Source organism: Bombus pascuorum, chromosome 14, assembly GCF_905332965.1.
Source record: "Bombus pascuorum chromosome 14, iyBomPasc1.1, whole genome shotgun sequence".
NCBI classification, from domain to species: Eukaryota; Metazoa; Arthropoda; class Insecta; order Hymenoptera; family Apidae; genus Bombus; species Bombus pascuorum.
The window spans coordinates 3278827-3302526 of NC_083501.1; the positions used below are offsets into that span (position 1 = coordinate 3278827).

The 23700-nt window shown below is 35.8% G+C and overlaps 1 protein-coding gene across 4 annotated transcripts in view; it reads right to left on the reverse strand.

Annotated features, from left to right (window-relative positions):
• Positions 1-23700, reverse strand: part of LOC132914219 (ras-related protein Rap1) — a 71207-nt gene that overhangs the window by 4697 nt on the left and 42810 nt on the right. For 2 of the 4 annotated variants that reach the window (XM_060973140.1, XM_060973137.1), the window contains 2 exons: positions 4099-4376; positions 2786-3067 (listed from right to left, as the gene is read on the reverse strand). In XM_060973140.1, coding sequence (XP_060829123.1) covers positions 2786-3067; positions 4099-4281 — 465 coding nt within the window. In that variant the 5' untranslated portion in view covers positions 4282-4376. Of the gene's footprint in view, positions 1-2785; positions 3068-4098; positions 4380-23700 lie in introns of all 4 variants that reach the window. The other 2 variants (XM_060973139.1, XM_060973138.1) reach the window with 1 other exon arrangement.

Consider the following 23700-nt stretch of genomic DNA (forward strand, 5'->3'; position numbering starts at 1 on the left):
AGAATTTGAAATATTTCTATTTAATTTATCATAGGAAGGGAAGCAATTTGAAGGTAGAAAAGGAAATCCTTACAGTAACTCGATAAAGTTAGGTTTCATAAGTCTCAGAGGGAAAGAATAGAAACTAGCATGTGGACATGTATGAATGAGATTTCTCCAAAGCAATTATTTCACAGAAAGTATTTGTATTACTGCTTTACAGTTCGCAAAGTTGCTATCTACTAATGAGATAGAACTTATCTCCACTTTAGCTGTGATAGTACAAACAATTAGCTGTTTCGACGAAAAAAGAACTTTATTCCTATTGAGCCAAAATTAGTAAGCCTAATATCGCTGGCAGAAGTGTAAAATGAAAATACTTCAGGCGTGTCTATGTGTGGAAGTTTGGCGAAAAATGGAATTCTCTATCCAAGTTGATACAGATAGATGTAAATAAAAATTTATTTAAACTAATCTATAAAAATTTAATTAATTCCTTGTCTACGCTCTTTCGCATCTTCAGTTTCATTTTCTCCTTATCATCTGATCACGCTTTTACGCTTTTAGATAATAAATAGAATCATACACACAACACGCATAATACAGTCTGTATTCAGAAAAGAATTAAAAGGACCCTGCCTTCAATTATACAAGTGAATTGCAGTTCCCGACCAACGAAATAACGAAAGTAATCAAACATAGCAAAAGAGATGAATTCTCAGGGGAGGAGAAGTTATTCAGAAGTGAACTGAAGTACAGTTCACCGTGAAATCTTTAGAAACCTGTCTCAACAGAGTGTTTTCAAGGGGAGACGAATGGAGAGACATATCCGTCGAGAAAAATAATCATTGTTATCGCTAAATATCTGCGTTTCAAGCTTTCACATTGTAAAATAATTTTCAAACAAGTGCACAGGATCCAGTAGAATAAAATTTCAGTAAAACACCTTTAAGAGTTTTCACATAGAGGGAAAGTGTAATTTCTTAAAAATGAAATTACAATCGAGGATCCAATATCGCGTTAACTCAAATTTCCAATTTTCCTCCTATAATTTATATTAATAAATTCCATCTGTTTGGCATTGTGGCTGTGAAAGGATATTCCAAGGGGATTTGTTTAGTATCCGTTTTATCGCTATTTCTTCTTTCATTCATTCTTTTCAAGTTGTGAAAATCATTTTTCCTTCTGATCTGCGCACGACTGACTTTCTTATTAATAAATATAACAGGCTATTATTATTCTAATATATTCTCCCACTGTTGGAAGAGATTCGATGAAATCATAAATTAAAACGTTGATCATATCGATTAATTTATATAATCACAATTAGGGCTACCAGTCTGAAGAAGACATAAAATGGAAACTTCTTAAATTTCAGATTGCAAACGTCATTTATAAGTTGATTATTAATTGGTATTTGAAGTAATATTCTGTCCACGACCATACGTTAAAATTACATTATAATATCTAATTATATATATTTTGTTTACTATACCATAATAATTATTGCATCATTAAAAATTAATCTACAGCTGCAAAGGAAGAACAGCTCTGAACTGACGATAGTTTTGGCAAGTCTCCAATGCCTCATCAGTATTTCAAACTAGATTAATCTTATGGCTTCACTCTATCGTTCATTTTTATCAGAATATCGTTAAAGCACCATTTGCCTATTATTTCACTGCTTAGTCTATAATGGGGTGAATTAGGATGATGGAAACATTAGGATGTTCGAACGATTCTTGCTATCTTTATTCTTCTTCTGGTCTATTTGAAGGATGATCGTGAACTGCAAGTCACACCATACAAACTGTGGTGAACAGCGACGTGCGAATCATACTCCCACACCTAGGCGATTACGTTCCCACGTTCAATTAGAATATCTCAGCCTTCGTAACGGTCTTGAACTCCCACACTGGTGGTATTAATTAAAAACCAACAATAGCCTGTTCTCGATGGCAACGCTACTGTTATTTCGTAACAACGTTCCTTATTCGCCTTCCTCCAGCTACAACTTTGCACAGTTTGCACACGCACTCTCTATAGATCATTCCATATCATGATCCTCTTAGCTATAGTTCATTCGAATCTGCAAGTTTCATCTACTATCAAGTTCCATGCCATATGGGTGAAATATATTTGATACGAATAAGGACTGAATCTTTCAAGTTTCTCATAAATTCTTCTCTAACTGAATATTTTAGTGTAATTTTGTTTACTAGAAATCGGATCTAATCCCTTGCCTTACAATATCCAATTTCATATTTACAGCATGGATTAAGGGAAAATATAAAAATATAAAGGAAAGCCAGTTTTACATTTGCATCAAAGTCCAATTTTACCTGCGACTATAGTCTCTCTCTTGTTACAAGGCTGAGCAAGCAAAATTGGAAGCTGTTGATTGGAAGGTGTTGAAGTTGGAAGCTTCTAAATATCCATGGCAATAACAGAAACAAATATCAAAGACTCATTAGACTACTAATAGTTGCACTTCTCTAGGCAAAGTACCTCAGGAAATTACAAGCGATTATTCTTCCTACATAATCTTCATGTTACTCTCATCCAATCCTCTGTCTCTCAAGAACCAATGGACACTTGGAGAACCAAAGCTAACAACTAGACAGCGGATATTTATGCAAATTCATATTTATACATATCATACACATTGTGTGCATTTCTGAACCTCTATATTTCTCATGAAAATGGATAAAAATCCGCAGATAGATAACACCTATCTATGGCTTACAAGAGGCTGGGAAAAGAGACTGGTGTGCAGAAGATGACCTCTGCAAAACCTACTACTCACATCGTTAACATTAATTTTGGCTTTGGCAGAGGTCTCCATGAACGCGCAGTTAAATTGCCGGGCAAGGTTGACGCCCTGGTCTTTGCCCACTACCCTTTCGTCCTCCAAGTCACACTTGTTGCCCACCAGCACCATCGGCACGTCATCTGTGTCCTTCACTCGCAGGATTTGCTCCCTGAGGTCCTGCAGGTCGTTGAACGTCGACTGTGCCGTTATCGAGTACACTAACACGAATCCTTGGCCGTTTTTCATGTAAAGGTCCCTCATGGCTGTGAATTGTTCCTGTCGAAAGAAGAGAACTCTGTCAATTTATGGCTCCTTTGTCCCACGAGGAAACGTCTGGCTCCGATTTGGATGAAACCACGCTAGCTTCGACAACTGTCGAATTTAACAGACAAGTATCTCTTTTTAGTTACGGTGACTCGAGTTTAGGGGTAAAAGTCATCCTTCAGAACTTGGTTACCTTAAAGGGTAACTCGGAAACGGTTTTACAGATGGGAAAAATTTCAACGACGAAAGAAAAATATAAAAACATATATATATATACATATTGTATAATATATATTGAATAATAAAATTGAAAAGATATTATATGAGAAGTGAGAAAGAAATGTTGGAGTCAACTAGCAATTTTGAAAAACGTGTAGAAAGATTGTTTCACCTATGTTAAATTTTCTATGGAAATTCACTTGGTGTTAGCATAGTTTTAGCATTTCTTATGGCATTAGTAACAAGTTATGCGATACATATTGTACCATTGCAACATTCCTTTTGAACAAGATACACATTTTACTTTGATTTTGTGTACTATATTATGATATTACTATTTATTATACCTGCTTATGACATTATCATAATGATAGACATATTATGAAACTCAAATTTCGTTTACCACTCTGACTTCTTCTCAGACTATGGCAAACATATTTTTCTATCACTGTTCTTATTATTATCAATAAACATCTACTTCAAAGCTCACCAAAACCAAATGCAATTGTCTGTCAATAACCTGATAAATGTGATATAATAGTTTGCCACAGTACAATGTTGTATATACAAAACTTAACATCAAATATAAAAGAATTAATACAAAAAAAAACCTTAAAAATGATCTTCAAAAACGCTATTCTTTTGTACGTTTCCTTATGACCAGAATATACACAACATCAAATATAAAGAAGTTAATAAAATATCATCCTAACGTCTGTTCTACATTTTACTACTAGAACAGTAAACAGAATAAAGAATTGAAATAATAAAGCAAAGAAGAAAAGATATAATGCGTATATCAAAGGGGAAAAAGAAAAACTCACCGTTCCAGCTGTGTCTAGGATTTCTAACATACATTGTTGACCGTCGACCTCGACCTGTTTGCGGTAGCTGTCCTCGATCGTCGGATCGTACTTCTCCACGAAGATTCCTTGTACGAACTGGACAGTGAGGGCGGACTTGCCTACACCTCCACTGCCCAACACCACTATTTTATATTCACGCATTTCCTTGCCCTAATTCTCTGTGCGCCTCTGGTCACAGCCGAGGGGTCACCGAATCCGCCACGTTTTGCTCCTCTTTGCTTTCAGTTAGACCAGACCTGCTGGTGACAAAAGCACACTTTTACTTCCCTTACTCTTTCGCGATCTTTTTTCTTTTATTTTTTTAAACTTGGTATTTTTTTCATAGCAATTTTTTAATAAAATTTCTCTAAAAAAAAAAAATTGTAATATCTTTCTGAAATACAAATTCCTTGATAAAGTTCCGTTTTTCCTTCGGTTTTCAAGATGTAGCAACATCTTTTTTTGGAATATAAATTCTCTATTAAAATTTCCTTTTTTCCTTACATTTTTTAAGTTTGATATCTTTTTAAACATATAATTTTCGAGTGTGAAAAATGTCTTTTTTTTTCTTTTTCTTAGGGTTTTAACATCGCGTCAACTACACGTGCGTTATTAAACGACGACGATGTAGACACCGAGGGCTTGCAACAGCGCGGGCATTAAATTTCGTTACACAACACCGTACCTAACAAAAAGAAGGAAATTTCTAATATTTCTGCCTGAAACCGATATTTGCTTCATTCGCTGTTCCTTTAACGCGGAATTAAAAATTGTTTATAATCGTCTTAGTTTCTTAGATACTTGAAAGTTTACTCGAGGATTGTCGAGCTCTTGAAACTTACAAAACTACGAAACTCTGATCTACGCTCCATTGAGATCAGCCACAGAGCCGACAATACGAATTTAAAAATGAAACATACAAAATACCTAAAATAAAGATCAAGTAACTTATTATAATTCATAAATCTATCCTAAACTATCAGCCGTTGAAAAATCCTCCTCTCTGTCTCTGTCTGTTTGAAAACTTCCTTCAAAATCTGAACGCAATATGACATTCGATTTCTAACATCAAAAAACGGTCGACTAGATCCGTGAAACTTTTTGAATTTCTGCACGAAACGTAAGGTTTTGCAGGGATGCGGTTAGGAAATTTCGTTTGTGACGGATGATAGAAAAAAGAGAAGGACAGAGACAGAGCACGAGCAGCGAAGGGAAAGAGGAAAAGGGTGGAAAGAAGGATGGAGAGTCTCGCGTGCTTTTTCCGTGATCCCATTGTTTTCGCTTCGGAAAACTTTTTCCTACACTTTTGTTTGTAAATGAAGGATGGCCTGGCCGCAGGGTTTACCCACTTTTCTCCTAGAGCTACGGAACAATATAACGTCGAATGTCCGCTTTCCCCTTTCTATACTGCATGGTAATAGTTGTTGTAAATCACTGCTGAATTAATTCTCGCCCTTTCTTTTTTCCCTCTCTCGCTTTCTCCCTTTCGCGACGTTAATACGAGTTACGATTGTCCCTCCCTTTTCGTTCTTTGGAAATGGCACATGTTTGTCCAAACGTGGAACACAAACGTGAGAAATATCGCGTAAGCTTTTGGGGCATTTAATTCTTCTGGTTTTTGATCCTCGTCTGTGCTCTTCTCCTAACTCTGTGATTTGTAAAAACTGCGTAAATACATACAGAGCAATGTTTCCACGGTTGACCATTTGAGAAAGTGTTAATTAATTAAGCGTGTGTTGCTTTTATTGACATCTCCTCAACTGTACCTCCTGCAACGTTAACATTTTCTAATGTTTATCGCTCTCAAAGTCTGCCTCTTCCAAATCTGCAAACCTTAATCATTTCCAGCGTTTATCAGCATCCTACGTTAACATCGCTCAATATTTACCACTGCCAATGTTTACCGTAACCTACATTTACCTCCTGCAACGTTAACATCGCCTAATGTTTATCGCTCTCAAAGTCTACCTCTTCCAAATCTGCAAACCTTTAATCATTTTCAACGTTTATCAGCATCCTACGTTAACCTTGCCCAATATTTACCATTGCCAACATTTACCGTAACCTACATTTACCTCTTGCAACGTTAACTTCTCCTAATTTTTTATCACTATCAACATGTACCTCTTGTAACCCTGCAAACTTTAACCATTTACAGCGTTTATCCTACGTTAACTTCGCCCAATATTTACCACCGCCAATGTTTACCGTAACCTACATTTACCTCCTGCAACGTTAACTTTTAACGTTAATTTTTTTTTGCTTTCAACTTGCAAACCTTGAACATCGCCAAGGTTCATCATCTACCTACGTTTACTACCAACACCCCACATTTATCTCCTGCAACCTTAACGTCCCCCAATGTTCATCACTCGCAACGTTTATCTCTCTCAAACCTTAACCACCCCCAACGTTTATCCACCCTCCGTTTATTTCGTCCAGCGTTAACCATCCCCCAACATTTACCATTCCCAACGTTAACTTGTCTCCGACCTTATATTCCCTTCAACGCACAGTGAGATATTTGCTTTGAAAAGCTGGACGAAACTATCTTAACGTTTGTTGGATCTTCAAATGCTCATAGCGTTGCTAAAATTCATCCAAGATCGATGAGACAAAAATCATTTTGAAAATTGAACTCTCTGCTTTCCGACCCTTCGAGGCAATTTTATCCAAGTGAAATCCGCCCTTAAAGAATGCTATACCAAATTGTAAAATCATATAAGATAAATCGATCGATCAAAAGTGTTTTGTTATTAAATATAGTAATATACGCTGGACATAAAAATTAAATATACTACAATATGAGAAGATCACGCAAAGTGGAGTATTTTCTCCTGAATAACTATTCTCTCCTGTGAACGTTCCAAATGGTGATTAACTTCACTCGTAATCAAGTAATCGTCGAGTGTCTTGAATCAGTCGGTCGATCGTTTTAAAATGACCAAAGAATGATAGGTTAACCTAAAAAAGAACAGTTGCTAGGGATTACAGATCGCAGTTGGAGAATCACGTGGTTTGAAGCGTTTAACGCGATTCGATCGAAGAGATTCACGGGTGGAATTCATGTGTCGAGGCTGTAGGCTTTGAAAGTTTCGTCGGCTGGTTGTTTAACTAGCGCACTGCGCCTGCCTGATGCACGCAATGCGCCATTTGTCTTAAAAACTAGACAAACTCGCCGGATTGCAGCATTAGGGACTCGTCGTAATGAGAATTGGAACGCGTTTCATATGCTGTCTCAGAAACGAGAATTTTTTTCGCTGAACGAATTTCTCGCGCAACTCGTGTCGACTCTTAGTGACGTGAATTATAGTCGTTGCTACGGGGTAGCTTTGGATTCGCTTAGGTTAGGATCAGACTTTTATTAATTTACATTGCGATCAGATAAAGTTAGGATAATTTTCAATCGAGTTAGTTTAGATATTAGGCTTACATTCATTTCGACTAAGAATAGGTTAAGTTGAAAGTAGTTTCAGCTTAGCTCTGAACTGACTTAGGTTAGCTTTGGATCGGACGCCTTAAATTAATTTGGATTAAGGCTCGATTAGATTTCGATCAGGCGTAGATTAATCTGTATTAAAACTGGATTAAGTTTAGATCGAATACTAATTAATTCTTAATTAGTTTTAGAATGGGATTGGATAGGCTTAGGTTAGGTTTGGATCAGGCTCGAGATCAAGTTTGGATCAGACATCGAGTACTTTTTAAATTAGTTTCATGTTAGATTTGAGTGGAGCTTAAGCCAGGCTTGAACCAATTTCGATTAACTTTTTCTTCCTAGTAGATAAAACTATAAACGGTTACGTTTCAGTGCAAAAAGGTCATAGGATAAAGTCGATAATAACGATAGCAGTTGCCAAAGATGCCAAAATGTAACCGGAATTAAATGGAGCCTGTAGGAACTTTTCAAAGCAAACTAAACCGCAGAAAGAATCCAAAACAGATGATACTATGAAAACCAACTGAAGTAAATGAAAATGGAGTAAAAGGAAGGTCAAAGATAAGGCGGAGGAATCGAGGACAAATCTGGAGGGATATTGGATAGAATGTAGGGGAAATCATAAAGAGAAGGAATTAAGGAAAATACACGCTTCGGGGTGAAAAAAGAACTCGTAAAAAACTAAACGGCAGCGAGAGAAGGGAGTCAAGGAGATAGGAGAACAAAAGCAGAGAGGAGAGACAAAGAAGCCGGGAAAAAAGGAAATAAAGAGAGAAAAAGTGAGTCGGCCACGAGTGCACGAGCTGTGGAAAACGAGGCGAACGCGAGGATTGGCCAACGATGCCATCATGGCGACCGTACGCGTCCAATCACAGGCCACGAATTTCTTTCTACCAATCCGTCATTGATTTTAGGTTTATGAATGGGACACGCTTACGCTACCCGCGTTTCTTTCAAGATATGTACATACTACGAGATTCGCCAGCAACATCTCGGCTTCCACAGAATCTTACGTCACATTCCATCGATTCTCACGTTCTACTCAACAGACACTGCAAAGTGTATAGTGTAGCAAACTACGTATAAGAAGAACAAACTGTCGTATCGAAGAATAATTAAAGCGCAAGAAATGGCACAAGATTTACAATGCAACGAGAAGAAACATTTGCTCGCACATAATCGCAAAATATCATTCGGATCTCTAGAAAAAGGGAATTAAACCAATTTATACGTTTTTTAATGTATATTTGTAAACTACGGTCTAATTTGAACTTCTCTTAAACGATAAAAATCTTTTTAGATACATCCATGGAGCTCCTTACGCAAAAGTCCCTAGCAGACTATCTCTTGGTCGAGACAAAAGTAAGGTTAGAATATAGAAATCGAAGGGGGCTAGACGATAGACCGGTAAAAGCAAACGAGCAGTGAAAACAGTAAATAATAACTTCGTAACTCTCAATCAAGCAAAAGCCGTCCAATTAAAAAACGCGCCGTACGATTTCTCCCGACAGAATAGCCAACAATTTCATCGATGTTTGTTTTTAAAATTCTCCAGCTATCCAGATTCTGTAGTCACTCTGCGCGCGGCTAACAACCAACTAACGACGTTCCACGCTTCGGAACGTACGATGCATCATCGAACTCTGGAATCAGATAAACAAAAAACGAAAAAAAAAAGAACATTTTTGTAAACATTACCCATGCACATCGGTCAGAATGGCAGAAAGTTCGGTTGAATAAATTCGTCACACATCGAAGCACCAGCCGTCATTAAACTAACCCCCCGTACGATCCATAATTTCCCCTCCATCTGCATTTCACCCCGTGTTTGCACGCTAACGAGCGCTAATATATATATTTTCGCCGGGTATAACGAGACTCGAGTGTCTGTGAGAAAATGCAACCGTGTTTCCAGTTAAATCCGATCCTCCACGAAAACACCGACGACCCTAGCAGTGAGGTTAAGCGTTTGCTTGGTTACTTCCAGACACTAGAATCTAGGGGGTTTTGGCGCCAAGTGTCGGTAGTTGCACCGATTCTATCGAAGCAGGGAGCTTGCACGAGGTGAACGATTTTATTTGTAAAAGTTGTAATCTAAGACGATACAAGCCGTAGCGTGCTACGCTAAGTTTTCAAATATTTGCTTCGATACATACAGAGGCGGATGAGAGAAGATTTAAAATTGATAGACTATAAACTTCAATAACCTTCGTACGGGATCGGTACGGTATGAATTTTAGCATAACTTTTCTATTAAATTGACACACTATGAATTTTATACCGAAAGTTTGTTAATACGATTTCGAGTTTTAAGTTTTAAGTTACAAGTTGAGATTGTTCGATTTAAAGGTTACGCGAAGAGTATAGGTTAGGTTAACTTGAACGCGATAGCCGACCGGCCATGTAGAGGTTAAGGAAAGTTTGCGATAAGTGATATTGTTTCCAAACACATGTTTTATGTATGGACTAAGTAATAAAATATTATTATTGTTGTTGTTTTTCTTATTGTTATTATAGTACTACAAGTTTGTTACCATATGTAACGTAGTCTACTAAAAAGAGATTGAGCTGCAAGAAAGTGCTTCCCGGATTTTTCATGCTTTTTTTACAGGTAAAATTTCTGTTAGTAGTGAGGCTAATTTCAATTTCATAGAATTATTGACCTGGCAATTCACAATTAGAATCGCGTATTATAATATCAGTATAGTATTGTATATATATTAAAAATGAATAAAAATTTCGAAACATTTTTAAAAAATGAGAGAAGCAATTATTTTTTGTTTTCTTTTTAGAGAGTAACAAGACTGTTTTCTTTCATCATTTTCTTCTTCAGATCCTAAAACAGCTGGAAACGATACGGACAGCTCCGCCAGACAGTGCATATATCTAACTTCAAAAACATCGCATCTCGAGAAGTCATTTTCTCGTGCTAACTTCCTTTTGCCAAAGCATGTCACGTACAACTCATATGCTCACATATTTATTCGTTGCTCTTATTAAATATAAATTCATCTCGTAAAATGTCGTCCTTTCACATTCCTCGAAGTACTTCGATAAAAAAAAAAATTACATTTCGACTAAATATGCAACTATAATGCAACTTGGCAAAGTGTGTTTCGCGTAACTTAGCCGCGGTCGTTCACGCAAATTCATAATCCTATCAACAGAATTGGAAGAAACGCAATCCAAGCTTCTGCTTGCTATCTACTCGCTATATATACCATTATAGTATGCTTAGATACTGTTGAAAATGACAACGTTAGTTCACGCTCGCCATCTATATGCAGACGCACTAGTTACAATAAATAGTAACTAGAAGATAGTTCTAGATACAATCGATAAATTTAATCGATAGGTTTAAGATGTCCTTTTGTTTTTATCCCTAGAGTCCATGTAAGAAACTGCAATAAAGGTTTTTCAGCTCAGAACGGTGTGATGTGATAGATTTTATCGAAAGAATAAAATAATAGCTATTACGATCCTACCTCTAAATACAGAAATAACAACAAATACTTATAATACCATTTACTTGTACCAAATGTATTTACGTATTCTCTATGTTCTTGTGTATTACGCGTACTCTATACGCATTTCTAAATTTTTAAATTTCCCGCGAACGCACAGAAGTGCACCGTCTGCGTGTAACGCGCGCGATATGAAAATAAAAATGTTCGACGATAAGCGTAGGATAAAGCTCGCTTTGGCGAGCCGATGTACAGAGTCTTCGCTTGAGTATTTTCGATTCTTCTGCTTTAGTTCGATGGTTTTAAAGCGAAATGGAAGGACGATGGAAATGATGGAAACGGGAGGAGACTGGTAGAGTAATTTAATATTCGAAACGGTTTCCTAGGTAATTTTAGGTGGTTGTATTGAGAATGATGGCGTGTGAAGGTGTGCAGGGACACGAGGATGTACGAGGAAATAGGGGGAAAGTTAGGCTACTAATGGGGGATTTCGGTTGTTGTGCAAGTGAAGTGTGTAGGAATGGGGTTGGCTGGAATGAAATATTGGAATTGATATAGAATTGAAATACAGTTGGAATGTGGTTGTGGCGGAGTAGTAAAATATTGCGGATCCAATGGAAGTGGAATATTTGATATTCGTATGGCGATATAGAGTTGAAATAATAAGAGGATGGATGGCTGAATACAGAAAATAATAACTCGAAATACGGAGACAGTATAATTTGCAAAATATTCCTATTTAATAGATTCTAAATATTTCAGTATTTGAGATTTAATAGGTTTGCGGTATTTGAGTATATCTGTTTGAATTTCAATAGAATCGAAATAGGATGATAGTAAAAAAAATTTTCGAAATAAAGTGCAGTAGAAATTCTAACGTAATCGATGATGACCAATTGAATTGAAATCCTCAAATAATATCAATACGATAAAATCATTCGAACAAAACTAGAGATCACGCGATAAATCTTGAAAATTTCATGCTCATTCTTGAAATTCCTTAAATATTACTGAAAAATATTCTGAGATGATTAATTCAAAAAAGAGATACTCGAGTTACGATACAATATAAGAACAACAATTTGAATAATTCAATTTTCGATAAGATCATGTACAAGACTGACAATGAAATTTAAAAACATGCGATGGTATTTAAATACTTCAAAATCGTTCCTGAAATTCCATAAATATTACTGAAAAATATTCTGAGATGATCAATTCAAAAAAGAGATACTCGAGTTACGATGCAATGTAAGAAGCACAATTTGAATAATTGAATTTTCGATAAGATCATGTACAAGACTGACAATGAAATTAGAAACTGCGCGATGTTGTCTAAAGATTCCATGTTCATCCGTGAGATAGTAAGGATACTCGAGCAATACCTGAACGATCCAAATATTCAATGAATAATTCTGAATTTCGGAGAAAGAGAAACAGAGGAAGCAAGGGAAGCAAGAGACGCAAGCAACCGGAGATTCGTAGCACAGTGGCTGGGATGTCCAGCTTCTTCGAATTCCTGATCAAAGCGATTTTATGCATGCAGGTCAAGAATTTCATGACTGTATACTTGATGGCTCGTGGACTGCAATTAACCCTGTTTCGGTTCGGAATTAATGCACAGGATACGCGATATAAAGACACGTGTTTCTACTGAAAAAAGGAAGGTGTCGTCCAAGCAGTGGACCCTTCTCTATCTCATGAATGACAAAGTTGGTTGGACGCGAGAGCTCCATTTTTCTTTTTCAGTTTAAAGCGAGATAGAAAGCTGAATTTATACAGACAAATTGAAAAAATTTGTATTTTTTTGCAAAAATATAGATTTTGCTGATTCTGTTGAAATTTTAGGTAAACTTTTTTGTTTTAAGTTATAAATAGAAGATTGGACTTATACACAGGGAAACTGAACAATGTGGAAGCTTCTGTTTGTTGGGAAAAATGTGGATTCTATAGATTCTGTTGATGTTTAGAGTTGATATTTATAGAAAGTTGGTGCTATGCATTGATCAAACTGAACAATTTTTGCGAAGCTTTTGTTTGCTGGGAGAATGTGAATTTTAGAGATTTTTTTTTTTTTTTTTGGAAAAATTAATAATTAGGGTTTGAAGAGGTATAAAGCTGAAGTTGTAGAGGTGTAAAACTGAAGAATTCGTGAATTTTCTATTTTTTAGAAAAGAAGATATATTTCAGGAATAGTGGAAGTTTCGAGCGATGGAAAATTGGATTTACCGAATAATTAGGGGATTTGTAAATTTGTATCATTATACCAAATCTAAATTACAAATGTAGTCTGCTTTCCTATATCACAAAGAGGACATTCTATATTAAGGAGATCTCGACTGAAAGTTTCCTTATCACAACAAGAACACACTTTAGAGTTTTCTAAAAGAAAAACAACCTAACCTAATCCAAGCCTAAGCTGAAAGTTTCCTTATCACAACAAGAACACCTTGAATTTTCCTAAAACGAAAGACCAAGTAAATTCAATTTTATACTTAACTGAAATCGAAACTAAATGGTCCTCTATCTCAAATATACCTTAAATCTGCCTAAAAAGAAAATTAATCCAATGTGAAGTTTCGAAACTTGACTAGTGTGTCTTCGATTTTCCATTTTCTCAAATTCTTTTATCCAACTTTACTCTAACTTGCAGTAGAGCACCTTAGTTTCTATAAAATCCTTTAAAAACTCAAAGTGTAATTGCTTCTTAAGTCACATTATCGCTAAAATTACACCAACAACCTTCCTCCATTCTCAATTTCGAAACTTGACTAGTGTGTCTGAGTTCAAATTCTTTTATCCAACTTTGCTCTAACTTGTCGTAGAGTATCTTAGTTTCTATAAAAATCCTTTAAAAACTCGAAGTGTAATTGCCCTGTTAAGTCATATTTATCGCTAAAATTACACCAAGAACCTTCCTTTATTCTCAGTTTCGAAACCTAACTTTGATTTTCTATTTTCTCAAATTCTTTTATTCAACTTTGCTCTAACTTGTCGTAGAATACCTTAGTTTCTATAAAATCCTTTAAAAACTCAAAGTGTAATTGCCCTGTTAAGTCACATTATCGCTAAAATTACACCAACAACCTTCCTCTATTCTCAATTTCCAAAATTCGCTCGTGTGTTTATCCTCGTTGAATGTTGTATTTCCCTCAATAATTCTCGCATCAAACTTCGCTGTAACTCGCCCTAAAACACCCTAATTTCTGCTACATCCATTGGAAGGAATCAATTTCCACTCGCATAGGCTCCGAAATGAATCTCGGGAAATCTAATCCTCGGAACGGTTCGACCAATAACAAAGAAGGTTGAAACGTCAAAGTTGACGTTTTAATTGTCTCGGTTGGAAATTCGGCCGCGGGGGTAGATTGTAAATTAGGTCGCAGGTCGAACGTCCTCTGCGGACGTGTATGCGGCTACCGATATATTTTTCCCGGTCAGGGGGGGGGAAGTTTTTTGGACGTTGGCCAAAGGGGTGGCTCGATCCTCGTCGACTTGTTGCTGATACGCCACTCTCATCCAATTAGCGAACGATCGCTTTGATCACGCTATTTCTGATTTTCAATCCGCTCTTTTTCTCTGATTTTTCATCCGTCGCGTCCTTTGCGCTCCTTTTCGACGAATAAATTTTCGCCAACGCGAAACCAATCTGCCAGACAATAAATGTGAAAAATTCGTTGCATCCCGAGTCTGTGATCTGAGTCGTACGCTACATTTATTTTTTATTTATATTACATACAAATATTTCATTTTTATTAATATTTATATGTGAATATTTTCTATTTATACTTTTATTTTCATTTGTACTATTTATTTTACTAAATATTATATTTATTACAGATATTCTAGATATTTTATTATTATTATTATTATTACTGTATATTATACAAAATTTATTTACAGTGTATTTTGGGAGGAGTGGGTGGTGCGTTGAGGTAAAACTTGGAATTTACTTGAAATTCGATATAGGAGAAAATCCCTGGCGGGATTTAAAAAACAAAGGAAGAATAGAATAAAAATATTCGAGAAATATAAAAAGCTTTCGATACTTTGGATTCTATTAAATGTAAATCCAAGTTGGCTAATCGTATTTGCCATTTAAGGTTTCTCGGAAATTGATTTCGTACTAAGGAGGGAAAATTCGCTCCTCCTATTTCGCAGCAAACTGCGTCATATTAAAAAAGGAAAAGTTGAGGCAAGTTTGGCGTTAATTAAAAATTTAGAAACACGAAAGTTCGATACACCGCGGAAAAGCGTGTGTGGCATCTGAAGTACGAGATGATGAAAGCTGCTTTTTAAATGTGAATTTCAAAGATTAATCGACGAGACTCAAAGAGGAAAGATGAAACATTTCTCCGCAATATTTCATAGGTTTTTAGCTATCGAGGAGCATCATAAAGCAATTAAAATACGAACAGAGAACGAATATAACGTATGATGCAATATCTCTCGTTAACAAGATGATTGTTAATAACGTTGCAAATTAGTAATTAATTACATGTCCACTTTGACTCGCCTCGATGGAAGCTGCAGATACGAAAATTCATAAAATTGCATGGAGAAGCTGCTGCCTTCCGATAAACAAACCTGGCTAATGAAAGGGTCGCAGAAAATTTGCTCGATAAACGGGAAACAAAGGAATTAATTAAACTAATACTCGGCCTATTAAAATTTAACGCGCAGCCTGAAGAGGAACGTTAATTAAAAGATGGCAGATAATCAATTTATACAATACCATCCCCCTGCCGCCATCATCTTCAACAACGATACACCACAATTCACATACAACTGCACGTGATAAATTCATCGAGCTCGGTATATTTTTCAATATTTCGTTTCGATCCAACGACAATCTTTCTCGATAAAATTTATAACAAAATATACGACGTTTATAGAATTTCTAATTTTTAAACGTAAAACGTTTCGTTTTTGTATCATCGTCGGGCTTGTTGTCACCGTGTTGTATTTGTTGCTACGAATTATATCTCGTAACTGGTTATTAGATCGAGGATTTTTACGCAATTTCATATTTTTACCAACGGAATGAAATTAATGAGAAACCTACGTAAAAAATTTCATCCACAGAAATTACGAACAGCTGAATATTTTACCTTGCCATGAATATTACCGTTATTACTATATCTTATATATCGTATTATTTCTATTGTATGTATATTGTATTATTACAAATATTGTACATTGTATCGTGAACATTGCCATTTATTGCTATTACGTAACATTATTTCGAATGTTTTATTGTATTTTCGAATTACTACGCGCGATTCGTTGATTTTTCTACTTTTAACTTTATCGCAAACGTATAAAAATACAGTCCCGTTATGATCAGATTTCACGGATTTGTATATGTTTGAAAATTAAATTTACAGAAAAAATTTAGAAAAATGTATAAAATATGAAAAGTACGATGTAACAATCGGAAGTATAATATTTAAGTCGAATCGGACAAATCTGCGCTTAGGTTGTACGACATTAGCGTGTACTATGCGCAGGAACTTGTATTGACTTGGCAACTAAATGGTTGCTGATATTGGCAACATCACCAAATGACAAAATCCGCAATCACTTAGTTGCCAACGTTGCCAATAAAACATGCAAAACAGGAATTTACAACGACGCTCGCGTTGGTGATAAATTTTGCACGTGACGCGACACGTGAAATTCTCTCCTTCCTCTTTTCCCTCATTTTTATAAATAGAAGAGAACTATACGTCGCGTGCGAGCGCATTTAAAGGCCGCAATTGTCTCCAGTGGACACATCTTGACACTGATGCGTTCAATTAAAAGCGATGAAGGTTGATCAAGGTTCATCAGAGTCGAGTGACGAAAATGACGCTGTCGACTGGACGCTCTAGAAACGTTCGATCGAGCATCCGTTTCCGGCGAACGAAAAAGAAAAGGAAATTTCGATATCCGCGATAATTGGTAATTTTCTACAGCTAATTGATTAAATGATACACACACGCGCGCGCATTGTGTCTCGCAACATTGTGTCTGTAACAAAATAGAGCGCGAATTTTCACTAAATTTATATTAAATTTATATTTTCCGGAATATATTGGTTTATGTTGCCGAACGAATAATTAAAAAAAGAAAGTAGTACAAAATTCTTTTACCTGCAAAGTATTATGGGAGGTGCTATACTTTGAAACATTCTAAAATAAAAGTTAAATAAAAAATTAAATACGATGTGAAGTTAAATAATACAATTACGTAAGCTAAATAGTTGGAATTTACCCGAAACCGTTCGGGTCATCCATTACACGACAATGGCGCCGCAGTTGAGGGTTAAAAAAGGTGGAATACTGCAGACGGGATGTCAATTGCGTCAATAGATGCCCTGTTACTTGATTTTTCAATTTGCGAGACCTCGCTATATCATGGAACTCTGGTTGAGTGGAGAGTCATACTATGTTCAATGGAAAACCGAGGTATTTTCCCGAGTGAAAATTGAAAGATCGATCGCGCCGCAGAGGCGTTTAATTTTCACGAGTTAACGCGATCAGGATGTCGCGTGAGTTAGGTCGAAACGATGCCCCGTGGACGCTAATTGAGTGGAGAAAGTGGTGTTGTCTTGCGATAACAAGGTGTGGAAAGTCAGATAAAAAGGTCAGGCAAAAAAAGAAGCATACGAGGATTCTTGAGTTAACGCGTCGACATGTAACGTTCAGTTGAGTTAGTGTTGTTCAACTTTGTGGCAAGGTCGTAATTTGAGGCGCAATCTCGGGTCACGATGTTAAGTTAGCAGAGTGCATTGCACGAAATGTCCTAAATGTGATACTCCTTCCATTATCTATTAGATAAAATACTTTTGTTTCGTACACTCCACTCTCTCCATTATATTCGTAAAAACATGATTTTGCAGTCTGATAATAAGCAATAAGGCGAGAATTTTATTACTAAATTTTTAATAACAATATTTGTTAATATTGAGTTTATAAGTTGATTAAAACACGCATATGTAAGAAGATGTAATCCACTTGTACAATTTTGCATTACATATTGAGGTTATAAATACAATAAAATCATTTTGAAACTTTTGAAAACCAAAATTGCAGTACCAAGATGACAACGGTACGTTGGAAACATGAAAATTCAAAGAAATAAAAAGAAAATTTCAACGTTGGTTGTGCTACTTTATTTTTTATTTAATTACGCCAAGTTGCAACGTGAAGTCCTGCCACTAGTCCTTGAGGATTCTCGAGTTAACTCGTTGAGACCTAACATTAAGTTGATCTAGTGCTCAACGTTGAAACAGAGTTGTAACGTGAGTCGCAATCTTGGCTCACAATGTTAAGTTAGAAGGGTGGATTACGACACAACAAGGCGAAGTTGAGCAGTAACTGCCAATAAGGATAGTCCATCCTTAGACTTTTAATAAGAACATGTGTCAACGCTGAATCTGTGTTACAGTTAAATTAAAAATTACAACATCAAGTCCCAATAGTTCGATGTTAAATTGGACTAAAATTCGAAAGAAGAGCATTTCAATGTCATGTTTGCAACACTAGTTTCTGACGCTAACTCGAACCTTGTCACTTAATATCGAATTACACCACTGACTCACAACATTGAACTACGTTGGAACCGTACACCAGTGTACAATATCATGTTACAACATTAAATTACAATAGCGAATCACAACACCAATTTCTGCTACCTTACAATTTCGAAGCTTCGATACTATAAATACTATGATGGCGACTCAAGTTATAACCACGTTGCAGCGGTAAATCTCAACATGGAAGCCACATTCGAGCCAAGAGAATTCAATTTTATTATTTCAACTTCATTCGTGATGTTCACGATACACTGGCTGAGATAAATATGTTCATAAACATCGTTGTTAAATTACAAAGTAAAATTAAATTTTCCTACTGAATTTCCACTTCAGTTTACAACATATACCTTGGTTGAGTGATGCTCACCAAATTGCAAATTATAATTGGATTTTATTTCCGAATGTACACTCACTTCTGATATTATACGCGAATTTCAAACTTTCGTCGCTTTACGTACATTAAAACCAGACTTTATTATTAATCATCGATGTTAACTACGTGTTTTACTCGAATGTCAAATGTTGGCTAAATAAAAAATTCGAATTAAATATTATTACGAGGCACGAATATTGACTCGTGATATTCCCTTTGAATCTCAAATATCCTTGATATTATAAATTATAAATTATAAATTAAATTTACATGTTGCTTGTTATTAAACTGCCACTTTGACTTTCAACATTTCGCTCGTGCCCTAAAACTCTCGCCGGACTACGAGTTGAAAATAAATTTGCTTCTTCGTTAGAGAAAGACCCTAACCGCCACTTGCGATATTTTGTTCGAGCTCGGAAAATTTCCATATCAGTTTACGTAGAAACGCATAAATAAATTTTATTATTAAATTCCAATTTTAACTCCCGATAAATAGGTATTTTCCCCTCGACCTTCAAATATTCCAACTAAATGGCAAATCAAAACTCCACGTTCTATTATCGAGCTGCAAAATCAACTGCGCTCGTATTTCCCTCAAACATCTCCTGCGCTGAATTATAAACGTTATTATCAATTTCCACACATCGACTGGAAATACACTGTTCAAGCGTCGACAGCTCGCCAAAATTCCAAATATTAAAATTAAATTTCATTGTTGAACTCACGACGATCCATCGCATCGTGGGACCTCGTGTGCCCCGTGCAAATTAGGAAATCGATTCAATTAACTGAATTCCTCGACAACCACTGTTTTCCGCCAGTAATAATATCGTGTCAGTATAATCGAACGTTCTCCCACTGAAACATCGTTGGACCGATAGTTTTTCAATTACCAGGTTGTTCCAAAAGCATCTTTCGTTTTACAAGGAAATAATAGATGAGCAACAATTTTTCTCGTATATTATTCCATTGAATTACGTGTGATCCATTTTGTTCTATCGAGATAAAGATCGCAACGTTCGACGGATTAGGTTTCAGCTTTCTAAGAAGACGCATTCTAAGAAGAGAAATATTGTTTGTATAAGAAAGAATCCAAACTTTTGGGGTAACCTAATACGTCAGCCATTTTAAGTATTTCACTTTTTGCTGCGATAACGGTCGGTTTAAGGGGTGGGGATTGGCCAGCAGTTCTCGCGTGGTCGAGAGTATCGTGGCCGCTTCATCGGCCTTTTCGAGCTCATAATACGCGGTTGCCGAATCAACGGACCGTTAATTGGTTTCGAGAATAACGCGAAGGAAAAGCGGCGCGACGCTAATTGCGCGGCCAACTATTGTTTTTCGACGGTGAAGCGCGATGGAAAATATCGCGCGACACTGGCACGCGCGTCGAAAGTTCGCCGATGAAAATCACGCGTGAAATTTTATTTACGAGTTTTCACCTCTGTTTTTAGCTGTTTACCTCTTTCTTTGACGCGGACGATGTTTAGAATTTTTTTTTAGATCGGCCTATTTTGAACGCGGCTCTAATCTATTATACTCTGACACACACGTCGAAAATTCTACGGTGGAAATTTATGATTTATGAACAAATTTTGCTTCACTTTGTTTCTTTTTTTAAGGCTACTTTTTTTTTTTTATCTTGTACGGAACATCTGACGCTTCGTACAATTTGAAACCTTTCGAATTTTCAGATTTTTCTTTAAACTTTAAGCGACGTTTCCATCTATCGTACTTTGGCGGGTATTTCAAAAAGTCCCACGTGAAATTTTATTTACGATTTACGAACAAATTCTATTTCGCCTGTTCCTTAGCTATTTTCTTATATATATTTTTTCTTCTTTCTTTTCTTTTCTTCGACACAGAGAATTTGACGCTTCGTTAATCTTAGAATCGCTTATATTTTTAGACCTTCTTGAACTGGCCTATATTAAACGAGGCTTTAACCTATTATATAGATATTTTAATTTGTTTACAGTTTATGATTATTGTCGAGTTACACTGCGGCGGATGAAAGGAAGCTTCAAATCGATACACTTCGAACTTTAGTAACTTTCAAAGTAAAAGCTACACATCATAGTTATCTATTCTGTGGTATGTTTTATTCGTTGCCCTTTGCAGAATTATGCCGTGCCTTTGATGCTTTTCATTTTATTAATTTCCCTCTATCCGCCACTATACGATATTCATAATTAATTCGTAATATTCGTAACAGACATTTCATTCGTTTTAAAAATATATCATTGATACATCGCTTATTAATCAGTTATCAATAGATAATATTTAACAAATGTATTATTGCATTCGTATTTACAACGACGAAAGGGAATTACTGTAATTCATATTTACAACGATGAAAGGGAATTACTGTAACTCGTCTTTTTCGATTTCCAGCTGTGGAAAAATAAAATTCTCGTTCAACCATCAAAGGATTTTAATCAATCGTACGTTTTATCTTTCACAAGCGAATATTGATCTCGTACGATTGAAATATTGTTCCAGATATTCATAATTATTTCAAATAATTGACGATGCGAATTTGAGAGGAGCTAACGTTAAACTGCGCTGCTGTGCTTTTGAAGGGAACCGAAGTTTGGCTAATTTTATCGTTCGCTCGACACTTTCGTCGCTATTTTTCGCTCGACGTCCCTTCTCTGCGACATCCTTCTCTTTGTGAAATCGTAGAAACTCCATGTTTCTTTCGCCTCCACCAATACTGTTTCTTCTTTTTAATTTGTAAACACGAGACGTTAACGTTCCATTGCTCTGCCATTTATTATCGAAGCGAAGCGAAACTTTCTTAGGAGAAAGAATTCGAATTAAATTTCGAATTAGAAACATTACTCTACAAAGAAAATTCTTTTTTCGTTCTATCGTAACTCGTGACCACAAAGAACCCTCGTTTTATCGGTAAAACTACCCGTTGTTGCTTATTTTTGTAAATCAGAGGAAAACTTTCTTACGAAAAGCTTCAAGAAAATTTCGTTAAGAAGAATCCGGATTAATTTCTGGATCAAAAACATTGCCAGTTTCCAAGGAAAATTCCTTTCTATTCCATTGTAATCCACGAAGAATTTTATTAATTATCTTTTTATTAGTAACACTCTGATGTTTTCTTGTTCTCATAAAGCAGAGCAAAACTTTCTTACAAAGTATTAATCATATTAAAACAAAGGAATTGCGGAGAATGTTAATTCCAAAAATTTATCTTCCGCGATGATTATGATCGCGAGACAAGACAAATTACGTAATTTACGAAAGATCGATATGTCGATAATTAAAAAGGACACAGAAAAAATTCCTAACGACGTCTTAATCAACATTGCGAGCCTGAGTTTTTCCATTTTTTCTTTACTCTGCAATCGCAGCTTTCAACGTACTCTCCCCCTCCTTTTTTTTTTTATCGAGCAATATGCAATCTCTTTTTATTTTTTTTTTTTTTTTTTTTTTTTTTAACAGCTAAACGTGTAATAGAACAGCGACCTGACCTGACCTGACGTAACATCATCGGGCTTTTTTCTTCCTGGACTCTTAGTCAGGGAATGGCTAATGGAAACGACACGAGCAACGTGCGCGAATACGAAAAATAGAATGCAACGGATTCTGCAGCGAAATTATAGTTGAAACGTTAATTGACTGTTCGGAGAATCAAGTATTGGGAAATGCGGCTGAAAACTCCATCGAAATAGAAATCAGCTTAACAGTGTATTATAAATTGTTGGGTAAATTAAACGTCATGTTTAAAGCGGGATAAATGCTTGTGTAACGCTACGGGGGATGCGTGTAGAGGATTGTGAAAGAAGGAATTATCCGTAGTTGTTGGGTATTGTTGAATGAGAATAAAAAAGGATAAGTCTATATAAAGTGGTTTTCTAATGGAATTGCTCAAGGTCGTTATTATATCGTTCCAAGCGACTATACTCGACGTACGTGTACTACAAGATAGAAATGTAACGAAATTCTTCTAAAAATTATTAAAAGAAAGGGAATTACCTTAACATCAACTGCAATTTTTTTCTAGTAAATAAAACCATCGCAATTTCTTTGTATGTCTGTCAACATAAGGTAGTAAAATTATCTACCATAATTATAGCATAGTACCATATTACCAAGACAAGTATAACATTCAGCAAAAGAAACATCTTTTAAAAAATAAATTCTTATAGACAATTGGAAATCATAATCTTGATACATTTAACTCTACGTTTCCTAATAAAATCGTGCATCATAATAAAATAGCCAAAGGAATTGTCAATTTCTATTTCCACGAGGAGAAAAAAATATTTTCTTTGCTACCTCGAAAGAACATCGTACTGTCATAAAAGCAATTAAAAATCATTGCTGTTTCTTTCTGTAAAACCGAAGCCACCTCGACATATTTTTGTACCTAGCAATCTGTAGCAAAATTATCCACCGTAATTTACGACGAGTACTAGCGGAACAAGTACGCTATGCGGCATAATAAAATACCTAAAGAAATCGTCAACATTTCCTCTCATAAAAGAAGAAAGAAATTCTTTGAATGAATTGCCACAATGGAACTAGCTAAAAATCACCGCTACTCTTCTTATTAGAAAACTAAAATCGTCTCAAAATCTTCGTACGTCTAACTCAATACTCTCTAATACAATCATCCACTAGAATAAAATACTCAAAGGAATTGCCAACTTCTCTGTCCATAAAGAAAAAAGAAAAAGAAGAAAAAAAGTAAAAGGAAAGAAATTCTTTC